The 24,711-nt window shown below is 46.9% G+C and overlaps 1 protein-coding gene across 1 annotated transcript; it reads left to right on the top strand.

Annotated features, from left to right (window-relative positions):
- The first annotated feature begins 19,186 nt into the window (after positions 1-19,186).
- On the top strand, positions 19,187-22,478 carry LOC123133116 (polyphenol oxidase, chloroplastic-like). The gene is made up of 3 exons (XM_044552654.1): positions 19,187-19,752; positions 19,836-20,110; positions 21,386-22,478. The coding sequence occupies exons 1-3, from the start codon at positions 19,187-19,189 to the stop codon at positions 22,234-22,236; spliced, it is 1,692 nt and encodes a 563-aa protein (XP_044408589.1). The 3' UTR covers positions 22,237-22,478.
- The last annotated feature ends 2,233 nt before the right edge of the window (positions 22,479-24,711 follow it).

The following is a 24,711-nucleotide window of genomic DNA, read 5'->3' as shown; positions in this document are numbered from 1 at the left end:
CTACTCGAGAACATTAGGTGCCGGACTGGCTGACTGGGTATCGATGATATTATTGCGGCAATAGGGATCGTTGTCTATTGCATAGTCTTTGAAGAACTGAACCAACTGAACCTTGTATCCTTCCTCCCACTCCATTCTCTAGAGGTCACCGACTTGACACTGGACCCTATCAATCTGAGATCGTCCGTGAGAAGTAAGTATGAGCACATAATGTCGATAATGTCCATTCTTCATACCAACCTACATTGGAAATGCGGATCCATGCTTTTTATTTATTGTGCCAAGAACTTGCTCGTGTGCTCATTCTTCACATGTCATTTACTTTCCAACTACTAGAAACAAAAGTGCTTGGGATGGAGGTTACTGTGCATTAACAAGAACATTACAAAATACTACCTTAATGATCAGCATCTACAAAAGGATTTGGGATGGAACTACTACAGGTTCATCATCTACAAAGAACTCCCACCTGGTTCATCAGAGTGGAGAAGTCGGCGACAAGCTCAATGCCATTTTCTCTCAAAGAGTAGCTCATCTATGACTTTCTCTAGACAATAGTACACTCAAGTTGTTGAAGTAACAAACCAGCAAATTACCGGCAACAATGAAGAACCGCTAGTGACCCCAGTTACATCTTACAAGTGTATCAATCATTATGGAGTGATTGAATCAAATGACAATTTCTCTAACGCGGTGGTGTCAGCTAGTGAATGAATTTCCATACCAAATCCTCTAATAAGATATCTGGAACATGTTTTGCTCTAGATTTTTGCACATGTTTCAGCTTCAGCATGATCACCTACAATCCATCTAGCCATTGATATTGCAGATATGATTGTGAAGTGTTTCTTTTCTCACTAAACCAATTTCACAGTGGTGAAAATACCATCTTTATCATACAGAGCAAGCAGTGTGAATAGACGACTGATATAGGAAACATGCTCAGTTACATATCATCATAACTAATCGACTACAAATTAAGAAAGACGGTTAGACTAACTACGATGGAAATTCATATGTGCTCTTCGTTGACGCTGCATCCCTGCTTCAAATAAGCAGAGGAAGGATCAGGGTAGAGTAGAGGTAATCCAACACCAGAATATTATCTTACCATTTTTCAAAGACATGGTATGTGCACTCAGAAATCAAGAGAATAACTTGGTGTTGTCTTGCCAAACATCAGGACAATAATAGAAAATGCTGGCACTCAAACTACTCAAGCTGGAGGCCATCTCTTGCCCTGCTCTTATGATCTCTATTGTTATTATGAATCTCTAGCTAGTTTTGTTAATTATTTTGTTTCAACTTTCAAGTACTGTTCAATCTGCCTACACATTTTAGGTCACTTGTCCAAATCAGTTCATGTCCAGAATCGGCGTTACAACATTCATCTTGGACTCCTCATTCCTTGTTTTCATATTTAGGGGCAACACCTACGACCCTATAGCCATTTATATTGCACTGAAGATAATATGTTCCCAACTCATAAATTTTTATGGCTACTGAGTTCGTCAGCATTTTGTTCTTCTGCCCCTGTTATCAGTAATGTTACATCCGTCCGATCTTCCTGTTAACCATCTAAAGCTATTGGATGAAAATCTCATGCCGCCCCCAAGGTCCACTATTAGATCTGCCTGTTTGGTCGGTTTACACTGCAGCAGCAACAACTAGCATGTAGTGTGTATTTGACATAAAGGAGCTGGAGGGGAAACGTAGGGAGGATGGGCTGGAACCTGAAAACTATTTCAAAACCTTTAGCTAGTTCGTCTATGTGCCACTTGTCATGAGCACCTTTTTGGGGCATATATTATTTGTATGCCGATATCAAGTAAGCTTGATCAGTCAACAATCTAACTACCATCCTACTACTATTGCAGGGGATATGAATGCATTGTAGCTAATTAGTAAGAGGATCCAAGGGTACATACACCTTGGACTGTTCCTTCACCATCGATCTCCCTCAACCGTTCTATAAAACTACCTGAACTTTCTAGTTGGTATCTACTACTAAAACTATATGACACACTATAGCGTAGGCGGTCCATGTTTTGTTCACGTGAAAACCATTTCGAGCCAATAGATAGGCATAGGAGGCACAGGGGAAAAAGGTGTCACCTGTAAGATTGAGTAATGTATACATACAACATCATGAATCTACGTGCACGATAGGAGACTTGTACACCATTGTTGACATACATTTACTCTTTGGTTCTTCCAGAAGTAGTACTCATATGTCATTTCCGTACAACATGAACTCTGCAAGTGACCATCAACTCTGTGACCTGTAGACCGTGATGAGCAAAGACAAAAGTAAACTGTGACGATAGAAGACTTATGTTGTCCTCTTTGTTCTTCAACAGTTCTTAATTATTTTTCTCTTTGCTATCCATGGCTAATTACTCATGTGGAAGGTTGTCTGGTGACTTCCAGCCTCAGTGTTATTTTTTCTCTTCGTCATTCAGAGTTGCACGCAGCAATCTCTCAAAGGTTTGTCCTTCTAGGTCCTGCATAAGTTCGTTCTAAATGACTTGTTGCTAATTCCAGCAACAAACGTAAGGGGATGAGACGGAGATTGAGTAAAGGAAGCAAGGCGTTCCGCCATTAACGGGGAAAACAGGATATATTTTAGAAGGTGGTCATACAGTCATACAAAACTGTCACAACAACCTCCTCTTGGGTACGACACATTTTAGTTGCAATCTACTGAAAGGTTTTGCATACCATAAGTTAGAACCCCTCTTGCTCAATTCATACAACACAGGTTTTCCCATCGTCTGCTCTACAATTTAGAACAGAAAGAAACAAAATTAAGGAAACCTCTCGAGTACACCAGAGTGAAGTCTTACACGGTTTCTTCCTAGCGTCTTTTTTTTTGTGAAAAGGACTGTCGCATTAAAAGAAACACCGGACAGTACAAAGCACTTCAATAAAAATGAAAATTACACCGGAATCCTTGAGATGCCTTTCGTCTTCAACCTCCAGACTATGTCAATGGCGCGCCGCCACTGCCGCTTCTCCCTGAGCCGGCCTAACGTAGTTGGATGCGGATGTGATGTTGCCGAATGGGTAAGTAAGACCACACCCGTCCAGGAGATGAAGGAGAAAGAACTACCGGTGAAGCTCCTTGACGATCCAGAGATACCCACATCCATAAGAATTCCTAAAGAACCACACCACTCCCACAAGCTACTGGATGTTGCCGCCGAGATGGGGCTGAAGCCGGGGAGACTTATTGCATAAGGTGCCACCGCCACCACCTGAGTGTCGTCCCACCAAACCTTAACCCTAAAACCAGAAAAACGGAGCCCTCCCGTGATGGGGTCCGAGATCCACCCTGCCTCCATGGCCAGATGGCCATAGAAGCGAGGCCGATCGGTGGCGCCGCTGACGGGAGGCGAGGGAACCCTAATCATCTATGGGTGTTTCTCTCAGCCAACATGTTCTGTTGGAGTTATTAGAGGTGACGGATTTGGGGGTACTCCTAGCGTCATTTCTACTCATTTGTATTCATTACTCCCGAGTGCGGGTTTTCTGCTCCCGAACAAATTCGAAAAAATTCAATTCTTTTTGTGTGGTAGATAAGTTTATGCGTGAGGTGTGCTTCAAGTTTCAACTCATTTGGACATCTGAGCAACTCTCAGCAAAAAAGACAAATTCAGTGTCTGTAAAAAAGTTTACTGTTCACACACTGTTCTTTGCTGAGAGCTTCTGAGATGTCCAAATAAGCTGAAATTTGGAGCGGACCTCACGCATACACTTTTCTATCACACAAAAAAATTGGATTTTTTTAATTTTTTTTACTATTTGTTTTGAATATTTTTTTGACCGGATGCAGATGAGCCTAGGCACCGACTTGGGTTTTCGATTACTCCCTCCTTGTCACAAATAAGTGACGATTTAGGGGTTTGTAGGCAGACCACCTGACATGAACACTCTTTTATTGTTTTCCCAACAAAAGCAGAGATGAGTTACAAAAACTCAAAAGGCGTTATTTGACTTGGTAGCACCCGAATGAAGTAAATTTAATCATTCATCCAAGCACCAACTACTACACATTAGATGTATTAATGCAGTGCAACCAATGTATAAGAAGACTCAATGCTTATATGCTCTTGGAACCTTAATTCATCATGGAGACATCGATCTCCCTTGAATAGGCAACACAATTTATCCATGGGGTTAAAGAGAATATATATTTACAATAAAATAATTTGAATTCAAAATTTGAGTTTTCTGATCTCCCTTGAATACTCAAAAATCTGAGTTTTTTCGGAAACCGAGTTTTCTGGTCCCTCACGGAATAAAATCGAAATGGAGAAAAAAAATCCTGTGCAAACCCTCGTGAAGCACGTATTTTGACTTCAAATCTACACTTGTAACAAAAGTAGTTGCTTGCTCCTGGGCACCTGAGAAGGAGCGTTTTCATTTCGGTTCCTGCTGGCCAATTGTTTTTGCTATTTACATGAATGACAGGTGGTCCCATGCACAAGTATGAACGGTTTATATATAACGGCAGCCGGACACTAACGGCTATGCCACGTGTCCGTCTATATAAGCCGAGTGCCAGCGAGCACACGGTTTACATGTAAATCAAGGGCCCTGTTAGGCCACATGGTTTATAAATGTAAACTGAGGGCCCCCGACCCGGCTCATATTTAGCAGGGTCGTCGGATAATGGTTTATAAGCTGGGTGTCGCATCCTGGGACACACGGCTTACAGCCCATTGGGGGCATATATATGCCCTATAAGCCGGGTGCTTGCCGCTGGGACACACGGCTTATAGCACTAGTAGCATTTTATTTGTGTACGTATGCCACTATATGCTATACAGCAAAGTTCACAACAATAATATACTGCAAGTTAACAACCATAACAAACCAACCATGAGTAGTCCACACATGCATACATATTCAAAGAAGCATGGGCGGAGCTACAGGGTGGACAGGGTGGGCCACGGCCCACCCTGGGATTTTTGACCAGCCTATATACCATATGTGATTAGATGGGCCTGAAAAAAATAAAAGCCCAACATATGCTCTCCCAATCCATCTCTGGCTAGCAAAAAAAAATGAGGGCACACAGCCAAACGCAAGACAAATCGAGCCGCCGGCCATTGTTCTGCTCGTCCTCGTCTACCCGATCTCCCAGTTCGTCGCTCACCTTCTCGCCAGAACCTGGAATAGAATAGAACACGCCATCTCTATGGGAATTCATCCAAACCGTTCAAAGAACCACTAATTCAGAACAAAAAGTTACCATCCAATGGCTGAGGCTTTTGGAACACACCTTCCGCTATTTCTGATAAACACGCTCCCTTCTGATCCCCACCACACCTCCACGAGGCACGGCCATTGACCTCGCGCGGCATGATCCCCGAGTCCCCGACATGCCCTCCCACATCCCGGCACTCCCACGACGAACCATTCCTCTCTCTCCCATCCCTATGAAACTATTCGTATTTCAGCCCCTTCTCTGAATGGACTACGGCTAGCTACCTCGCGGGTACTGTCTCAGAATTTTCATCCCCTTCACTTCTGCGGATGAATCGATCCAACAACGGAGGGGATGAATCGATCCAATGGGAGCTACTGTGCGTCCCACGCACTTGTCCTGTTTGCTGAAATGCCTAGCTTCTACATTGTCTCTCAATTTCCACCCCTTCTCTTCTGCAGATGGAGTGCAAACTATGCGACGGAGGATGGAATCAATGCACTGAAACCAGCGGTACGGTATTTTCCACGCACTTGTTCTATTTTCTAAAATTTCTACCTTTCTACTCCCTCCGTCCCAAAATAAGAGACTCAACTTTGTACTAACTTTAATTTTAAGTTAGTACAAAGTTGAGTCTCTTATTTTGGGACAGAGGGAGTATATTGTAGATTACACACAGACTCCCTATTGAATCAAAATGGTATTGGGTAAACTAGGCGATTCTGAAACAAACAGGTTCTTACGAAGGTATTGGTAGTCAGAGTTTGCAAATGGCAGAGTTTGAAACAGCCAGGCATTGGGAAGTTTGGTGGATTGGTTGTAAACCTTTTAATCAGTGTTATACCTGGCTGCAATGACAATCACCATGGCGCTCCTCTCCCCCATCCTTCTCTCCCCCTCTCTCCTCTCCTCCCCGTTGTGGGTGCGCTGGTGGACGACAGCCTCCGGTCCCCTGCCTCCCCTCCCCCCTTCTTTTCTCGCGGTTGAGGCTCCCTCCCCTCCCCCCTTAGGGATCCTCTCGTCCATCTCGGTGCATCCTCCCTTCGGCTAACAAGTTTTGGTCTCTGCATTCAGATGGTTCTGGGTCGGAGGACCAAGTCGACACCCCCCACCTTGCTGGCTCCCTCGCTTCCTCAATCCGCTTCGTGGGTGCAGTCGCCGACCGGCGAGCCGGGGTGGTGTGTGGTGCGGTCGCCGGCCGACGAGCCGAGGTGGTGTGTGGTCGCCGGCCGGCTAGGCGCAGGCTAGGGGCCCCGGCCATGGTGGTGGCGTCTATCCTGGTTTTGTGGGGCAGTATGGTGGTGGCCGTAGTTCGGGACGGGGTCGGGGAGGTGGTTTTGGCCCCGCTTCCTCCCCTTCGAAGGCCTGTCTGATCTCTTCGCAGGAGCCAGGGTCTTCCTCTGCGGTGACAGGTGATGGCGTCCTTCCCCCTCCTCCCCCGCTGCCTCAGGGCTTCGTCCCCTCCCGTGGAGGCAGGCCATCTTCTGGTGCTGGATCTGCGCCCAGATCTGCTACTTTGACCTACTTTGCTTGCCATTGTGCGGGCCACTTCCAGTCCAGATGCAAATTCCCACCTTTTTTGTTTCATTTGACACTCGGAGGGCCATCTCACTATGGAGTGCGAGAATCGATGCAAGTTTCCATCTTTCAAACAGTTTTGTCATGGTCTGCTTAGGTGCTCTTTCTTTGCCTTGGATGGGGATCTTGGGATGCCTGTGGTCACACCTGTGTCCTTCAATGCGGTTGTGATCTCTGTCATCTCCCAGCCCATGTCTAACCAAGTCATCTCTGATGAACTCAGTGAGTGGGGTCTCGAAGGATGGGATTGGCAGATCAACCAGATTTCGGAGAGGGAGTATGTTGTTACCTTCCCCGCGAAGGAATGTCTCAAGATGATGGCTTCATGCTCTAGCTTTGCCCTTCCTCTCAACCAGGTGATGGTTTTTGTTAAGGCCGCTGTTGACAGTGTCAAAGTTGTGGCTTCGCTGTCTAAAACCTGGGTGCTACTTGACGATGTGCCTTCCGGGCTTCACAATGCTCGTTTCCTAATGGCCTTTGGTGGGTTAGTTGGCAAACCTGTTGCAGTTGATGATGCCTCTCTGGAGCCTCGTGGTTCTATTCGCGTGAAGATTCGGTGCTTGGATTAGTCTCGTGTTCATGGTTATATTGATGTCTTCCCCGCTACAGATGCTTATCGGATCCGTCCTTGTAATGAGGGCATGGTGGCCCAGCAAGTGCCTCGTCCTCCTCCCCCTCCCGCCAAGGCTTCCAAACCCTGACGCTTCTGATGGTGGGGGCACTATGGGTGCGGGCAGCAATGCCAATTCGTTTACCTTGTCGGAATGGGAGGACATGGGGTCGGAATCTCGTGGCATGTTTGACTTCAGACCTCCTAGTTGTAGCGGTGGTGGGACTACCAAGGATGCGGCTCACAAAGAGGATGCTATGGATGCTGTTGATCTTGGTGGGGCTACTCCTTTCTCTGGGGTGTGCTCCAATATTCATGATGCCATTGCTCGACCAGCCTCTCCCTCTATGCCTGGCATTGTGGACGTGCCTCCAGACTCGTCGGTTCCTCCTTCCATCCTGTGCAGCAAGATGCAGAAGAAGAAATCGTCAGTGCGCAAGTTTTCTGCTAAAAGTAGGGCATCTTCTGGGAGTAAGCAACAGGGGGTGGGTTTGTGTCATCGTCTGGATGATGATCTCAGTGCGGTTGCGGCTGGGATTTACGGGAGGGGGGGTGCTTCCTCCCCGGAGGCCCGATCCTCTACGGTGCCGGTCCGGTCCCATGTGTCTACGACTAGGAAGGGCCTCCGATGCCCCAAAAGCACGGTTCCAATTCAAGAGCGGGCAGAGCGCCGGGCGGCCGCCAAGGATCTATGCCCCAGGTATCATTAATCCCCCTTCTCCTATTCGTTTGGTGCCGCCTTCTCTGCCTGATTCCCATCTCTTGAATATTCTCTCCGATATTGGTGTTTCTGTTGATCGCAATGTTGGGTCCCCGTCCTCTTTACTTTCTTTGATCCATTTGAATGTGGAGGCCCAGACGGCAAGTGCTAGGGCCAAGGAGGCCGCGGCCAGGGATAAGACGACCTCAGAGGTTGGTGAGGTTTGTGGGGTGGTGGATGGTGGTGGCCCTTCTCCTACTACATCAAAAAAGGGGCGTTCTTCCAGGTCTAAACCTTGCTTGGCCCCGAGCAGGTTGAGTCTCTGTATCAAGAACCCCTCTTTTAAATGAAAGTGGCATTTTGGAACATCCGGGATTTCGGTGGTAGGGGGCGCCAAGACCAATTCCAGGATTTGGTTCGTAAGGATATTATTGACATTCTCAATCTTGTTGAAACTTTCAAATATGCGTTTTCTTAGTCGAAATTGTCTGCAATTGCTGGTGCGGATCGATTTTTGTGGCGCAGTCTCCCGGCGTCCGTGCATTCTGATGGTATTCTTATTGGGGCTAAAGTGGTTCCTTTTAATTTTGTTGCTTTTGACCATGGGGTATTTTGGGCTAGTATGGTGGTGTTCTACAAGAATCTCAATACGCTTGGGGTGGTTATGGTTGTCTGTGGTCCAGCTGATCACTTGCCGACGTAGCTTTTCTTGATGAACTCACATCTAAGATTGATTCTTGTAACATCCCGCTGGTCATCGGGGGCAATTTTAATCTTCGAAGGAATTCCTTGCTGAGAAGAATAACTCTAATTTCCTGGCTGCTTGTTCATGCTTTCAATGATTTTATTGCGGAGTCTGCCCTCCATGAGCTTCCTAGGACTGGGACGCGCTTTACGTGGTCTAGCAATCAGGCTCCACCGATTCGCTCGGTTTTGGACCGTGTGTTTTCTTCCGCCTCTTGAATATGATGTTTCCTCGAACTTCTCTCCGCCTTGCCCCATATTGGTTCGGATCACTCCCCTTTCATCCAGGACCTTGGTGTGTCTGCTCCGGCGAAAGCCTCCAGTTTCCAGTTTGATGCTTCCTGGCTTTTGGTGGATGGTTTTTCTGAGATGGTTTCAGAGAATATTTCATCTTTTCTCCTTTCCAGAGTCTGTTCTTCTGGCCTCATGGATGACTGGCATTTTTGCTCAAATCAACTTCGTAACTTTTTGAAAGGTTGAGGTCGTAACCGTGCGGCCGAGGCCCTTAAGAGCAAGCGTGATTTGCTGGGGCAAGTGTCGGCCCTGGATGCGGAGGTTGACTCTTTTGCGCTCTCTCCTGTTGGTTGGCAGCGTAGGTATGACTTTGAGGCTGGCCTTTTGCAGCATCACCGTCAAGCCGAGGTGTACTGGAAATAGCGTCGTATGATTAACTGGACCCTGAAAGGGGATTCGTTGACGGCCTATTTTTTTAGCTATTGGCAATGGTCGGCACTGTAGGTGTTCGATTAACAGTTTGATTATTGATGGGATCTGAATTGATGATTCAAATATTATTCTGGGGCATGTGCATGATTTCTTTGCCGGCCTTAAATTCTGGGGCTTTGTGATTTTCACTTGAGAGAATTCCTTATTTAAAACTGTCTTAAATTTTGTTTTCCTATTTGACATTGAAAATACTTCTCTTCCTTATCTATTATCGAGGTTAAATTTTATGCCTTTTGTAACACTTTCGTCTTCGCCTTAACGGTGTTAAATGGAACCTGAAAAGACCCCTTTGCCCCTAATGTGATTTTTGACCAAAATTTCAATACATGCATGCATGCATGTATGATTAGCTGGGTGTATTGGGTGTATACGCCTACAAGACGGCACACGAATACCCGAATACGCATGCGCACATTGTATGGTGCGGGCACATGTGAGGAAGAGCTAATTAGCTTAGGTTACATGCAGCAACCCGTCAAAAAAAGTTTACATGCAGCAATAGATCCATCAAGAGATAGCACGTACGAGCACATGCACACACCAGCTTCATGACCAATCGTGCATATATATTTAGGCGACTACTAGGCCCACGCGCGCCGGCCTAACAGTTGGGCCGGTCGCGCCCCAGCCACCCGATGCAACACATCACAACACAGCCGTTCGATCTGGCTTCCACGTCCTCTTCTCCCCCGCCCCTCGCCTTTCTCTTCTTCCCGAGCGACACGGCCGTCCCCAGGCCCGCGCCGATTACCCCGAGCGAGAGACCCCCGCGCTGATTACCCCGAGCAAGACGGACGGCCTCGAAGCTCGCCGTCTCGCCGCTGCTTGCCATCCTTGCTGGGCAGCCGCGGTTCCAGCAAAAAACAACGATCCTACCTTCCAGCAAAACACAACTACAGTTTCCAACTCTGCCCTGGTGGCCAATGCAGGTCGCTGCAGTCGCAGTTCTAGCACACACAGACGCAGATTGCAGCACTCCCTGACCACAGTCCCAGCTCACCGCCCCCATGGTTTCCAACTCGCCGTGGTGACCGTCATGCTCGCCACAGTGCCTGCCTTGCTCACCGCGGTCACCGGTTCCAGCAAAAACAGTTCACGGTTGCAGCTCCCCCACACTACGGTTGTAGCATTCACGTCGTCGTCGTGGCGCCTTGCCGGCGAGGTAGTAACAAAAATAAATGCCGGTTGCAGCTCCTCAGGACGTCGGTTGTAGCCCCTCGAGACGTCAGTTGCAACGCCCCGCCGCCTGGATCATCGACCATCATCCATGGTTGTAACATTCCTAGCCCATTCTTGTATCACCTATCAAAAGTCCTGTAGCTCATCCATACGTCGGTTGCAACCCTCGCGGCAGTTCCAACTGAGAAGATGTTCACTGTGGCTGTACGAAAAAACCAGTTTGCCGGTAGCAGCTCCGCCCATCGCTAGTCACCCCGCTTGGCTGCTTGTTGCATCATCGTGTCGCGCACGGCAATGGGGACTGGCATGCCATGGCAAAAAGCGCGGCCATAGCGATGAGCGCGGCCAAGGAAACGGCACGGCAGCCCTGTCCCGAGGGGCGAGCGAACGACACAGGAGACAGGAGCTGAGGCCAGCCTGGATCCATGGAGTTTGCTGCCTTGGCTCCCCGGACGCCGTGTGTATCTAGAGGAGCGAGAGAAGAGGGGGATTTCGCTCGAGGAAGAAGAAAAGAAAGGGATAAGGTGTGCACTTTGTGTGGGCCTGGGGGTGTGAGTGCGCGAGCAACGACGCGACCGGCTGAAACTCGGTCGGTCGTCCGATTACAAATGTTTCCCATATATTTAACCTGCCGTTAAAGCTCATCGCGGATAAGAAAAGAAACGTGACCCTGCAGGCAGCCGCGCTGCTCCCGCCCGCCACTTTCCTACGCAGCACTGGCCCCACTCGCCTCATAGTGCCATTGCTCCACCGGCCGCCTGCCGCCGGCTGCGCGCCACGCCAGAGTGAGCTCCATGCATAATAGTAGGCACATCCCGTCGTGCTGCCACAGCTGTTGCTGCCGTAGCCCAGGTCGTGGAGGTGAGCTCTGGATCCCAGGACCCTGCACGTCGCTGCAACCCAAGCCGAATGAGCTGCACACAGCAAAGCTTTCTTCCACTCACGTCGCTCGTTGAACACACATGAAAAAGGTCTATGCGTAAGGGCAAATGTGTCTTCTTATATGCAATCTAACACCGTTAATCGAAAAATGGACGGAAGTATCATAAAGGGAATAAAATTTAGACTTGGTGTTACATAGGGAAGAAAAAAAATTTCAGTGTTAAATAGGGAAACACAATTCAAAATAGTGTTAAATAAGGAATTATTTCTTTCCACTTACCTTTGGCATGAGCAGAGACGGGTCTCGGAGGAGGAAAACATGGCACTTATGATCCCTCTGTCCATGGAGGAGATCGTATTGGTGATCAACTCTCCTAATATTAATTCGGCCTCAGGCCCTAATGGTTTTTCTATTCCTTTCTTTCGTCGTTTCTGGCCTGTGTTGTGCCCTTTCGTTTGTGCTGTCATCCAAGGTTTTTGTTTAGGGACGGTAGACATCTTGTTGAACTACACTATCTTATCTCTTATCCCCAAGGTAAAGGGTGCTGAGACTATTTCCGAATTTACCACTATTGATTTGATTAATAATTTTGCCAAGTTCCCCTCCAAAGGGCTGGTGACTAGGTTGTCGCCGGATGCCCACCGTACTATTAGCCCCACCCAGACTGCTTTTATCAAGGGGAGGTACATTCTGGATGGTGTTCTCTGTTTACACGAAATTGTGCATGACCTCAGGAGTAGAGGCTCTCGCGCTATTATCTCAAACTTGATTTCGAGAAGGCTTATGATTCTATTAGTTGGGATTTCTTACCTCAGGTTCTCCATGCCAAAGGGTTTGGTGCTGGTTTTATGCATAGGTTGCTGCAACTTGTTTTCTGGTAGGTATACTGTTGTGGCAGTGAATGGCACCATCACCAAATAGATTGCCAATGGTTGTGCCCTGCGGCAAGGTGACCCGGTTTCGCACATCCTCTTTAATTTTGTGGCCGACGCCTTATCTTGCATGCTGGATCGTGATGCCTTCGATGTTGAAATGGTACGCAACGACGACAAGTATTTTTTCGTAATTAAGCATGATTTCTGCTTCTTCAACGTGTAATTTCTGTCTTTTACAATTCGACTAGTGTATCCCCTGCCATGAAGGAAGCTATGTCTTGGAAAAGCTGAATTTCGAAGATCATGAGAATATGAGATGAAGATAGTTCACCTCAGTACCCATCATGGTTATGCTTTTGCCGTAAAGCTATACAATGGGGAAGGATGCTCGAATTGGGAAGCATTGTGCAAGGCATATGGTTTTCAGGAGGATATGCATGTCACCTTCGATCTTGGTGATCCTGAGGTTGACATCGACGAAGAAAATGTCGATGAAGGTTATATCGATGAAGAGCATATCGACATTTGGGTCCCTGTTGATACGCTTCCACTCTACCTCTATGTGAGTTTCTCAAACATATTTATTAAGTAATTATATATATATATTAAAATAGTTGACAGAATATATATTTTCATTGGTAGCTTATTTCCATTCTTCAAAAACTGTTCGGAAAATAGTAGACAAAACCTACTACACTGATGGTTCTGAACTAACTTGCGAGGAGAAAGATTATCTTGTCTCCTTCATTATTGATGTTGATAATTTCGATAAAAAATTTGAAACTCCTCCACATTATGTTCAATATGTGCCACTAGTCCACGTGTTGAACTACGACAAGATCCACGGAAATGGCATGGTAATATATTTTATTATTATGGCAACAGTGCATCTTTGCCAAACATTCTTTTAATTAAAGCTAAACTTTATTGCTAAGGATGTTACTAGTATGGTATTCAATAGAAAATCCCGAAGGATTGTGTGCCCCATCTGATGCATATGAAAAGGTCACATGGATGTTGCTAGCTTACGGCCAAATCCGCCTACGGGTCACCGCTGTTCATACAAGATTTCTCGAACAGATGAAGCCATCACAATCAAAAACTGGAAAAAAGTTATGAATGATCGTAGGGAGGTATTTGGAAGCAACATTGTGCGAAGCCCACGAATTGGAGATAGGGTAATATCCATTCTCCATAATGGAGAGTCAGTGGCTATGTTGTTTTATGCTATTTTACCTTAAAGAGGGGTTGCAGGTCCTAGCTAATACTCATGATCATGTGCTAAGAACAATTAACTACGTTGGTTATGACTATGATGATGATGAGTATGACTTGTTATTATGATAACGAGTAGAAGTTGTTAGATGACTATGATGATGAGTATGACTTGTTAAATTATCGAGTAGAAGTTGTTAGATGACTACGACGACGATGAGTATGACTTGTTATTATGACAACGATGATGAGTTATTATTATGATGATGCATGATGCTAAGTTGTTATTGAACATGATGAGTTATTATATATATATATATATATATATCAGTGTGTGAAATGAACTCATCATGGTCATAAAATCATATGATAAAACTACTATATAAAACCTGTACAAATACAGCGCCAATAAGCTGCATAAAAAAATACAGGAAAATTTAGCGTTAGCGCTGCTTATATGAAACACTACTTCTATTTACGGTTAGCAGTCTAGAGGGCGTGTTACTACTCAGTAGGTATAGTAGTAGCGCGGGACAACCAACACTACTGCTACAAGTTAGATGTAGCGTCGTAGTGGTAGCGCCGGTACCCGCGCTACTGCTAGAACTATTTCTAGCGCTACAGCCACGGTTATCCCTAGTAGTGTTGTTAAATACTTGCGCAGCTTGTTCAGATTATAATCTTCTGGTGTGGTGGTGTCAAACTAGAAATTTGGTGCAGTGCAAATCTGGTTGTCAAAATCTAAGCCGAGTGGCAGTGGTACTTGTACTTGTTGTCCTCATTACAATGATATACTTTCATCATATAGTTGTGTAACTTCTCCTTCAGATTATTTATATTTGTTGCCCCTTCTTGCGATTCTTGTTTTCATGTTTCTCTCAACTCATTTGATAATTTGTAGAGAATAGGAATCAATGTTGGAGGTGGTCCCAATGATGAGAGTGATATCTATGCTGAATGAGTGTAATATGAGCACCGAAGTGTAAAATGGACTTCTTGATGTGATTAAACCCAAGTGAGGTTCTCAAGCTGGAATATTGATGGTGCTTATTGTTTGGGACCATTTGTCTTAAGAAAATGTTAACACTATCTTCAAGTCACTATTTCTCTTTCGATGGATCATTAAGGTTTAATTTTTTATTGAAAAAATTCAGGTTTAGTGTGACCTGGACACAACTCTTGTTGTGCTTATGATAAATGACATGACGTTTTATCTATAATTGGTCATTTTGGCCAAATGTTTTGAAATGCATGAAGTTTTGAAATAATATTGTGATTGTCAGAGTTGTCCCTTGGGCAAGAGTTCTGAAATGTAAGTTTTATAATATGCTCACTTAAGTAATAATTGTTGTCCTGACTAAATTAGATAACCTAGAGAGTACTATACCTCACAGCCATGGCCTTCCCCAAGGGTCACCATGACTGACGTTGGGACCAAGAAACACTCGACAAATACATAACTGGCGGGGAACTATCCGCTATCAGCATCGTCGACACACAGTGAGCAGATTGTTGACAAAGACATGGCCGACAACTCATTGTCGGCTTCGCAACATGGGCTAAGATGATAGCTGACAGTACCGTCGGATACTGTAGTAATGACCAACGAAGCATCTCTGCCGAGAAATTATAGCCGGTGCACCGTCAGTTATACTCTTAACCGATGGTGAACTTTAATATCTGACGATGATACAACCCTCGGTTATATTCAGATATCTTGTAGTGAGTGTCGCCTGCTCGTTCTGCGAGGAGCCTCCCTGAGGAGATGGACCGAGCCAAAGATGATGGCCACTGCCTCCGCCGGCAGTACCCATATTGGGGCTGAGGGTGGGCGCGCGCTGGGTGCTTTCTTTGATGGGACAATGCCTCCTGCTCCTCGGCTTAATAAGACGCTAGGGTAGCTGCCAATTCAGGTTGGTGCCTAGAAGATGAGGTAACGAGCATGCCATGCCGACGCAAACGGCATGGCTTCAACCGTGGTGTTGCCGGCGACATCGCCAATTGGCAATAGTATGGAAGAAGTTGGCGTTGTAAAGCATCATTACCTCACCTTTCTTCTGTTTTTCCGTTCTCACCTTTCTTCTTCATCTTTGGAACGACTTCGCTCAGGCAGAGCATGCTAATAACATGTAAAGAAATGAAATTATTGGAAAGAACTTGGGTGCTGCTTGATTGTTGGGAAAATCACTTATATAAAAGGATTGAAGTCTCAATTTGAGGCGCTTGTTAACAGAGGTGCCTATCCGGCATCAAGAAGTTACATTGGTTTGGACACTAATAACCACATGTGCTAATTCTAATGACGGTTCGACAGGGACATTTTGGTTGATTCTTAACAGTAACATAATATCTTATGATCATGACGTCTTTCATCATTTAATACATGCCACATAAGCAATTTTTTCTCGAAGTGTGTTATGTTACTAGCTATGTTATCCCCACTATGATCAACCTAAGGCTGCTCATAGGGGGAGTAACATAGGTAGCTACATGCGTGCCGCATAGGAAAAAAATGATGTCTCAAATAATTAAGGCTGGTCATAGTGGGGGGTAACTTATACTAGTGTCATGCATATGACACTAGTCTAAGTTATCACCTTCATAGTGCAAAGTAACATAGTAGTCATGTCATAGATGGCTTCATCTATGAGCTTGTAGACTGATCTTGTGTTGGGAAGCGCTATGTTACAGTAATATATTATGTTACTCTAAACACATCTCTCATGACATATATGCCACTTAAGCAAATTCGTCTTAGATTGCGCTATGTTACTCCCACTATGACTAGCCTAATAAGGTGAGATGCAAATGGAGTAACATAACGGTCTTCAATGCAAAATGAGTCTACAAAGTAATAAATAAATTCCTCTATGTTATCACATCGATGACACTACTCACTATGGAGATAGTAACATAGACTAATAATATATGCATTGTTACTAGACTAACTTACGCCCCACTATGACTAGCCTATACTAGTCTCCCTTCAACCATGTGCTCCACACGATTATTGTTCGGTAAAGCAGCATGGGGGCTCAGTGGTCTTCTTCAAAGATTAATTAGATACAGACGATATTAATAGTATGGAGCGAGTATGGCCTTTCATTCGTTAATTGCTTGAATAGTTAGTCAGCTTCCGTCCTGTTGGCATATCAATGAATACAGCATTGTAGGTTCCGGTTTTTATTAATGCATGACCTCACCACCACCTCTGCCTCCAGCCATCTGAGCCCCAGCGTCATGGTCGACACAGCTGCAGCCAGAAGCCGGAACAATCACGCAGCATGCGTGCAACTGCCGGCGGATGGAGGGAAGAGGCAGCATTGCACCGTGGGCGAGGAGGCACCCGGCCCTCTCTACCCGCGTCGGGACATGAAAGGTGTTTGAGAGAATGCCTCTTATGCCGGCCTGTCCTCCATCCCCCATCGAGCTGACCCCATCCCCGTCGCCATGCAAGCCGCCGCCGGCTTCATGCCTCGCGCCACCGCTCACTCCCCGGCGCTCCAAGCCGGATGCACGGGTCACGGAGGGCTAGCGGTCGGCCCCACAGGCCACTTCCCCTCACTCGCCGCCTGCTCCCCAGCAATCGATGACGGACACGCAGGTCACGGAGGGCCAATGCTCGCCCCCACGGCCGCTCCCCCTCGCTCGCCGCTGGACTTGCATGTCAGGGAGCGAAGGGCTCCTAGGAGCAGTGCCGGACGCACAGGCTCACCGCTGGACGTGCTCGAGGTTGTGGATGAGCTCGAGGCCAGAACGATCCCGAGCCGCCGGACGTGCTCACCGCAGGACCGCCACCGCCATTTTGCTACTCTTCTGCTGGACACGCTCACCACCGGAATGCCGGCGACCATCTCTCGCCTATGCCACCAGAACGACTGAGGAGGTCGTCGCTGTTATGCTTTTCATTAACTCAAAATTCTTTGCCGCGTATTGAACATGTGGCTGACGGCAAAGCGATGTCGGGCCCACCTGCTAATAGAAAACCCTAAACCTTACTTTGTCGTCTGCCGCGGGAAATAAACTAACGGCAAAGTCTTTGTCGTCATCCCGACGAAAAGGTAACGACGAAGTACCTCTTTGCCGCTTTGGCGTTGCTGTCTAACTTTGTCGTCTGCTGGCTAACGGCAAAGGCCATCAGTAATTTGTCATTTGCTGTCTCTACTTCTCTAACGGCAAATTAGCTATTTCCTGTAGTGACACCCGCCACTCAGGACGCTCATTGGATGAGTTAATGCCAGCGCTGCATACGAACTTCGGACACCTCCAGAACCCAAGCCGCCCTTGGAAATGAGGCATTCGAGACCAGCACCTTCCCTATGCCACACACCTCCTCTATCACCCGCCACGCCGCTACGCCCGACGCGCATGCAGTGCTCTGGTCAGACGGCGCTGGCCTGAGCCAACGCCCACCCAGTGAGACGATAGAAGTCCCCGACGTTGACCGGGCTTCAATGGGCCGCGACCGGTGGTGGACGCGGGGAGAGGAGGTGGCGAAGTGGGCTCCGGCCAGCAGTGTTAGGGATTCCTCCCCGTAGCTCACGGGAGCGTGGGTGGGGAAAGTTGTTCTAGTTTGAGCTTGCTGTTACTAAATGATATTCATGCAATTGTTCAATAAAGCACCGCTATAGCTGATTTCGAGGACCGTTGCTATTTGACATAGTTGCCCACTATTTGAAAGTATGCTGAGCAGCATGGGGCTCAGTGGTCCTTCCTCAAAGGTTAATTAGTTATGGAAGCTATTTATAGCATGGAGCGAGTACGTCGTTTCATCTTTTAATTGCTTGAATAGTTTAGTCAGCTTCCGGCCTGTTGGTTGTTGGCATCAAAGCGGTGCAATGAAACAGACGCCATTAATGAAACCCATTAAGCACCGCGTGAAGGTTCTGCGGTGAGCTCGTTGGCCACGGTGAAAAACCTTTTGGGATATTATTTTTAGATGGAGGTGGGGAATTTTTTTAAAAGTTTATTTACTTAGGTGAAAATACTTTTGGGATATTGTTTTTAGATGATGGTGCCAATTTTTTAAAAAGTATTTTCCATTTTAGATGGAGGTGATGACCTCACAAATTTTTGTAAATGAGGGCTACGCAAGGTGGCACTGCCTGGTTGACTGCGTTGGTGATTTGTTCCTTTTCTTTTTTACTTATTTTTCTAGATGGAGGTAACGATTTTTTTTAAAATATTTTTGTAGATAGAGTCGAGGACTTCATGTATTTTTTAAGTGCGCACAACTTCGTCTCTAGCGGCGTCAGAGAGAGGCGCCCAACCACTAGTTGAGTAGAATGAGTTGCACATTGCTGCCGTGAACATAGGGCACGTCATGAAGCTGCCGAAGAAAGATGATGTGCGTCGTTCAAGGAGTCGGGCTTCAGAGCAAAATTATTACTCCTAACATTGTCAGTCAGTTGCGCGCGCCGCGCTATATATAACATAGACCATTACTTGGTGATCACAAGCCAAAATGGAGAGTGCCAAGGTGCAGTTGAGTGCTATGCCAAGCAGCCTCCAAGCCCTTGGGCGCAACCTTCCACTCCACCGGTCCAAGAAAGCGAGCTATATACTGTCGTGCAAGGCCACCGATGGCCGCCGTGACGTGCTCCTCCGCCTCGCGGGCGGAGTTGCGACGGCGGGCCTGTCCGAGCTCCGTGGCGCACTTGCGAAGCCCATCCAGTCCCCGGACTTTGGCAAGTGCCAGCCAATCGATGATCCCGACAAGATTCCCCAAGTAAAAGACACCATGTGCTGCCCCAAGTACGACGACAGAATCCCAATCCCCGACTTCAAGCTGCCCCCGCTCTCATCGCCGCTCCGTGTTCGGCCAGCGGCCCACCTGGTAGACCGCAACTACCTCGCTAAGTATGAGAAAGCCGTGAAGCTCATGAAGGAGCTGCCCGATGATGATCCCCGCAGCTTCTCGCAGCAGTGGCACGTGCACTGCGCATACTGCGAGGGCGCATATGAACAGATCGGCTACCCGAAACTGAAGATCGATATACACAGGTCCTGGCTCTTCTTCCCATGGCACAGGTAGACATCCCTGTATTTCGGTTCACGCCAAATTAATTAACGTGCTTGTCACTCCATCCATTGATGAACGTAACTTGACGTAGGTTGTACCTCTATTTCTACGAGAGGATCCTTGGTAATCTCATCGACGACGACACCTTTGCACTGCCGTTTTGGAACTGGGACGCGCCCCACGGCATGACCCTCCCGGTGATGTACACCGGTGAGTCTTCGCCACTCTATGACTCCAAGCGTAACCCCATGCACCTGCCACCAGCCATTGTCAACCTCGACTACAACCACAAAGACTACCACTCCGGGACCGACCCCAAGATCTCAACAGAAGACCCAATCGACCTGAACCTCAAGGTCATGTACCGCCAGGGGCGGAGCCAGGAATTTTTGCCATTGGGTTCACTCACTAACTCGTTATAAAGATTTGGTACGAATTAGTTAAATGTAAAGTGAAATTGTAATACCATCCCACAACAATATTATAGCACTAGGATAGCGTATTGGAGCTCGAGCTCATCTGCACCCACTGTGAAAATTAAATTCAAAAATATAGTAGCAAAAATAAAAGGAAATGTTTTGTTTTTTGCATCAAACATGCTCAAGTGTAATAAATGCTTCCAAACTTTCAGGGTGAGATGCTGTGGACAAAATAAACAAAACCGGACCTCTCAAAAAGCTTTAAAAAATAGACATTTCGAAGCACTGATTTTGTTTTCTATCTACATTGCACCACGACAATCATCGTGGAAGCAAATTTTGGATGCACCCAGAACACTTGACCATCTTTGATTTCCATAAATTTCAGATTTTATTTTATTTACTTTTTTTTTGGATTTTTTTGTCCACCGAGAGTAGATGAGACCGGGCTAAGGAAACTGATCTAAATTATTTTTTCTACGAAAGAAGGCTTCCGAAGACTACTTGCAGTGGCATTTGGTGCGCTTTGCCTACATCATTACCTTAATCTGGTGATCGATTTCTCTTCGAGAAATGCAGATCCATAGTATAGATCAACCAAGAGCAAGTACGTAGAAGAAGTAATTAGAAAACTACGGCATGCACAACAGAGAGGAGATTTGAGGACGACTCAGTACCTCGAATTTGGTCTACAACTGCAGGCATGATTGCCGTTTCCGACCAGAGGGGAGTGGGAGATCGCAGAGTTTGGTGTACCTTGTTGGCTCGTCGCTGGTGTATCGAGGCGAAACAGAAGAGGGTAGATCGAGTTGAGGAAGCTACAGAAAAAATGAAGGGTTTGTTGCGGCTGGCGGCTGGCGGCTGGTGTATACGCGTATTGGAGAATAGGAATTGGGGCAGGAAGCCACGAACAAGCCAGGCTGCATGGAAGGTTTAACTTTGTGGGCTTTTGGGCTTCTCATCAAGCGTTGCAAGTTGATGGGTTCAATCCTTATTTTTTACTGGGTTCAAGCTGAACCCAACGCTCCTGTGCTGGCTCCGCCCCTGTGTACCGCCAGGCAAGTATATGTAACAAAAACCTACGTATTAATGAGCTATAAACATCTCTTCAAATCTGCACACTACTACTCCCTCAGTCCCATGATGTAAGACATTTTTTAACAGTGCACAGGGAGTACTAGTTAACCTCCGTTTGTAATTAAATAACACACAAAATATGTCTGTCAGATGATTGCTGGTGCCAAGAAGACTGAGGTATTCCTGGGGACGTCATACCGCGCTGGCGGAGAACTGCGAGGCCCAGGTACCATCGAGTGCGAGCCACACAACACAGTCCACGACTGGACCGGCGAGTCGAAGGAGCCCAGCGAAGACATGGGCAAATTGTACTCCGTGGCACGCGACCCGGTCTTCTTTGCACACCACGGCAACGTCGACCGCATGTGGAATGTCTGGCGCTGCCTCGGCCACACCAACTTCACCGACACCGACTGGCTTGACAGTAACTTTCTGTTTTACGACGAGGAGGCCCGCCTCGTCCGCGTCCACGTCCGGGACTGCTTCAGCACGCTGGCCTTGCGCTACACTTACCAGGACGTCCCTCTGCCGTGGTTGACCGCCAAACCAACCGCTGCAGGAGATACCAACACTCCTGTTGCCCCGACCACGGGGGTTCTCCCGGCTGTCTTGGACGGGATTGTGCGGGTGGACGTGCCTAGGACCAAGGTCTCCAGGAGCCGCTTCCAGAAGGACGACGAGGAGGAGGTGCTGATCGTCGAGGGGATCGAGATCGCAGACAGCTCCAAGTACGTCAAGTTCGATGTGCATGTGAACGCGCCACAACACGAACAACTCAACGCGGCTCACGCACAGTTTGCTGGCAGCGTGATGCTCCTGCCGCACATGTCCGGGCAACACGAGGGCAAGAACAAGATGTCGGCCAAGTTCGGCATCTCCGACTTATTGGACTCCATCCGAGCGGACGGCGACAAGAAAATCATCGTCTCGCTTGTGCCGAGAAGCGCGGGTGAGGTGGTCACTGTGGGAGCCGTCCGCATCGGCTACATCAAGTGACTGATGGATGGCTTTGCTTGGTAAAACCCGTTGCTTTAGTTTGTTTTCTTCAAGTTCAATTATAAGTCCCTGGCAAATAAGCGCCCTCGCTCGCACCTTGAGCTTGTTGTCAAGTTAACTCGCCGCTCTAGAGCGTCGCGCGATCATGGCGGTGCATGAATGCGAGGCGTGATCGGGAGCTGTGGGGTGGCAGAGCGCTAGCTGCTAGACTCTGTCAGCCCCATTTCCCCCCTTTTTTTAACTTCCGTTTTCTTGTTTTTGATTAAGTTGTAATAGTGCAGCTTATGTATCTGGGATGTACTACTTCCTTCTTTCTATTTATTTATTACTATCTGCATATTAACTTTGGTCGGTCCAACTTTACAATGTTTGATTAAATTTATAAAAAATATAAATATTTACACTAAAAGTTATATATGATGTGAAAATATATTCAGCAATAAATATATTGATATTGATTCATTATTGTGTACGTTAATTGTTCTATAAACTTGGTCAAAGTCTATAAAATCAAACTAATATGTGCAATAAGAAAAAACAGAGGGATTTATCTAAATGAAACACCATACATGCATAGATGATTACATATATGCACATACATTCACCCCTATTCATGCACGCACACCCTACCCCAATGAGCAACCCGAAGAGACTGAGCCACCAACTCTTGAGATTGACGAGAGTCACCACAGTTGCCTCACACTAAAACGTCAAATCTGGTTGAAATAATGTAGGAAGTCATGGAAGAATTTTGACCCAGGCAAAGAGAAGCCTCTAAGGAGATGGTCTACAAAAACCACGACTTCTCCTTCGTCGGGTCGGGGAACATCCTCTCCTTGGCCGGCTCGCCAACTAATCTCTTCCTGAGTCGGCAGAAGACCTTGATCTTTATAATCTTGAAGAACGAGCTCGGAAACTTGGGAAGGCATCCAATTGCAATTGGTGGTTTTTGACATACTGAGCCACCTACATCAGACGGAGGACCGCAGAAATATAAACGACAAGTTATTATGAAATAAAAACTCGCTACCTCCATTATATGATAAAGACGACACTACCTGTTATGGACAAGACGGCGTAATGGATAAGTCGCCAAAACAGTGAGCCGCCTTGACGACCAAAGGCATTTTCAAATATCTGGCGGATTATAATCTCAACAATGAGCCGGCAACAACATGAAGGCGTCTCATTCTAAATTGAAGGCTTTTCTAAATCTTTCTGCTAAGTGTTGGATAAACAATTTTCTACCGAAATAGCTACAATTACGGATCTACAAGCAGCTCAAAAAGGGAAAATAATTGCTAAACCTAAAGACAACGGAAGACACGGTTCAACTGTTTATGGGTTGTACTCATAGTTTTAAATAGCCGGCATTTTTAGTCATCTCAGAGAAAAAAAACAAAATCTAAGGAAACTATGGCGGAGAGGTGCGGATGAACGCCGACGAACTCTAGTCGAACTCCGACGAACTAATGTGAATCTAAGGGGAAAGCATGGAAGTACCTAGCTGTGGTGGTTGACGATGGAGATGCACCACTGAACTCCGACGAAGGCAGGGCGGCGCTGCGGTCCTGGGCGAGGCAGCTGATGAAGGTCGACTGGGGCGGCAGTGCTCTGGTTGCTAGAGTTTTCGAGCGGGAGGAAGAAGAAGCGGAGTGGGGCGAGGTAAAAGTAAAAGGATAGGTATAAATGGCAGGCACGAGAATTGAGGAGGCACAGTAACTTTTTGAGCCAGCGGTGCCTCCATTTTCGGGATAAGCAAATACATTCAAGATCCGTTATGATGCGATTTAGAGAGGTGTAAGTTTTGACCAGAAGAAAGACTCGCCAAGTTAAGAGGTGGAAGATTGACAGGAATAAATTCAAATCAATCTGGGGCCTACTGTTGGGGATATAAACCCAGGATATGACCCGCCATACTGGGCCCGGTTACCAAGGTGGCGACTGAAGAACGTGAGTCCAACATGGGTCAAGATGGGCCAACCGACGATCTACAAGGCAGTTCATCGGGTGGGCCATCTTAAGGCCCCGCACTGAAGACGGCGGCTCGTGGCCCGGATGGCGTAAGCCACCCGGAGTTCCCTTGCTTGGGAACATGGCAAGTTAGAGATATGTTAAGTCATGTGGCTAAGAACGACCCGGACTCTTGTAAGCCCAGGGTCTCGACGTTTATATAAAGGTGAGCCCCTGAGGCGGATAGACTAAGTTACAATCAATCGATAGCTAGGTCAAGCAAATCCGCTCCCTTGTAATAGATACTCCAGCGATACAGAAAGCAAGACGTAGGCTATTACCTCGATCTTGACGGGCCAAACCTAGGTAAATATGTGTCTCTCGTCCCGCTCAACGTTCACCCGGTTGCGATGGCCTCACGAATAACTCCTTTCACAAGGGCATCTGCCATGACAAAACCACGACATTTGGCTTACAAATCTAAGAGCACTCATGCCTTGAATCTTCATATTGGCCTGTAGC

Source organism: Triticum aestivum, chromosome 6B, assembly GCF_018294505.1.
Source record: "Triticum aestivum cultivar Chinese Spring chromosome 6B, IWGSC CS RefSeq v2.1, whole genome shotgun sequence".
Lineage (NCBI taxonomy): Eukaryota > Viridiplantae > Streptophyta > Magnoliopsida > Poales > Poaceae > Triticum > Triticum aestivum.
The sequence above is the reverse complement of the archived record's forward strand: the minus strand, read 5'-3'. Positions and strand labels throughout refer to the sequence as shown.

Coding starts and splice junctions, on each gene's coding strand:
- LOC123133116 (XM_044552654.1), top strand. CDS start 19,187: ATGGAGAGTGCCAAGGTGCAGTTGAGTGCTATGCCAAGCAGCCTCCAA. Junction 19,753..19,835: donor CTCTTCTTCCCATGGCACAG/GTAGACATCCCT, acceptor AACTTGACGTAG/GTTGTACCTCTATTTCTACG. Junction 20,111..21,385: donor GAACCTCAAGGTCATGTACC/GCCAGGGGCGGA, acceptor CAAAATATGTCT/GTCAGATGATTGCTGGTGCC.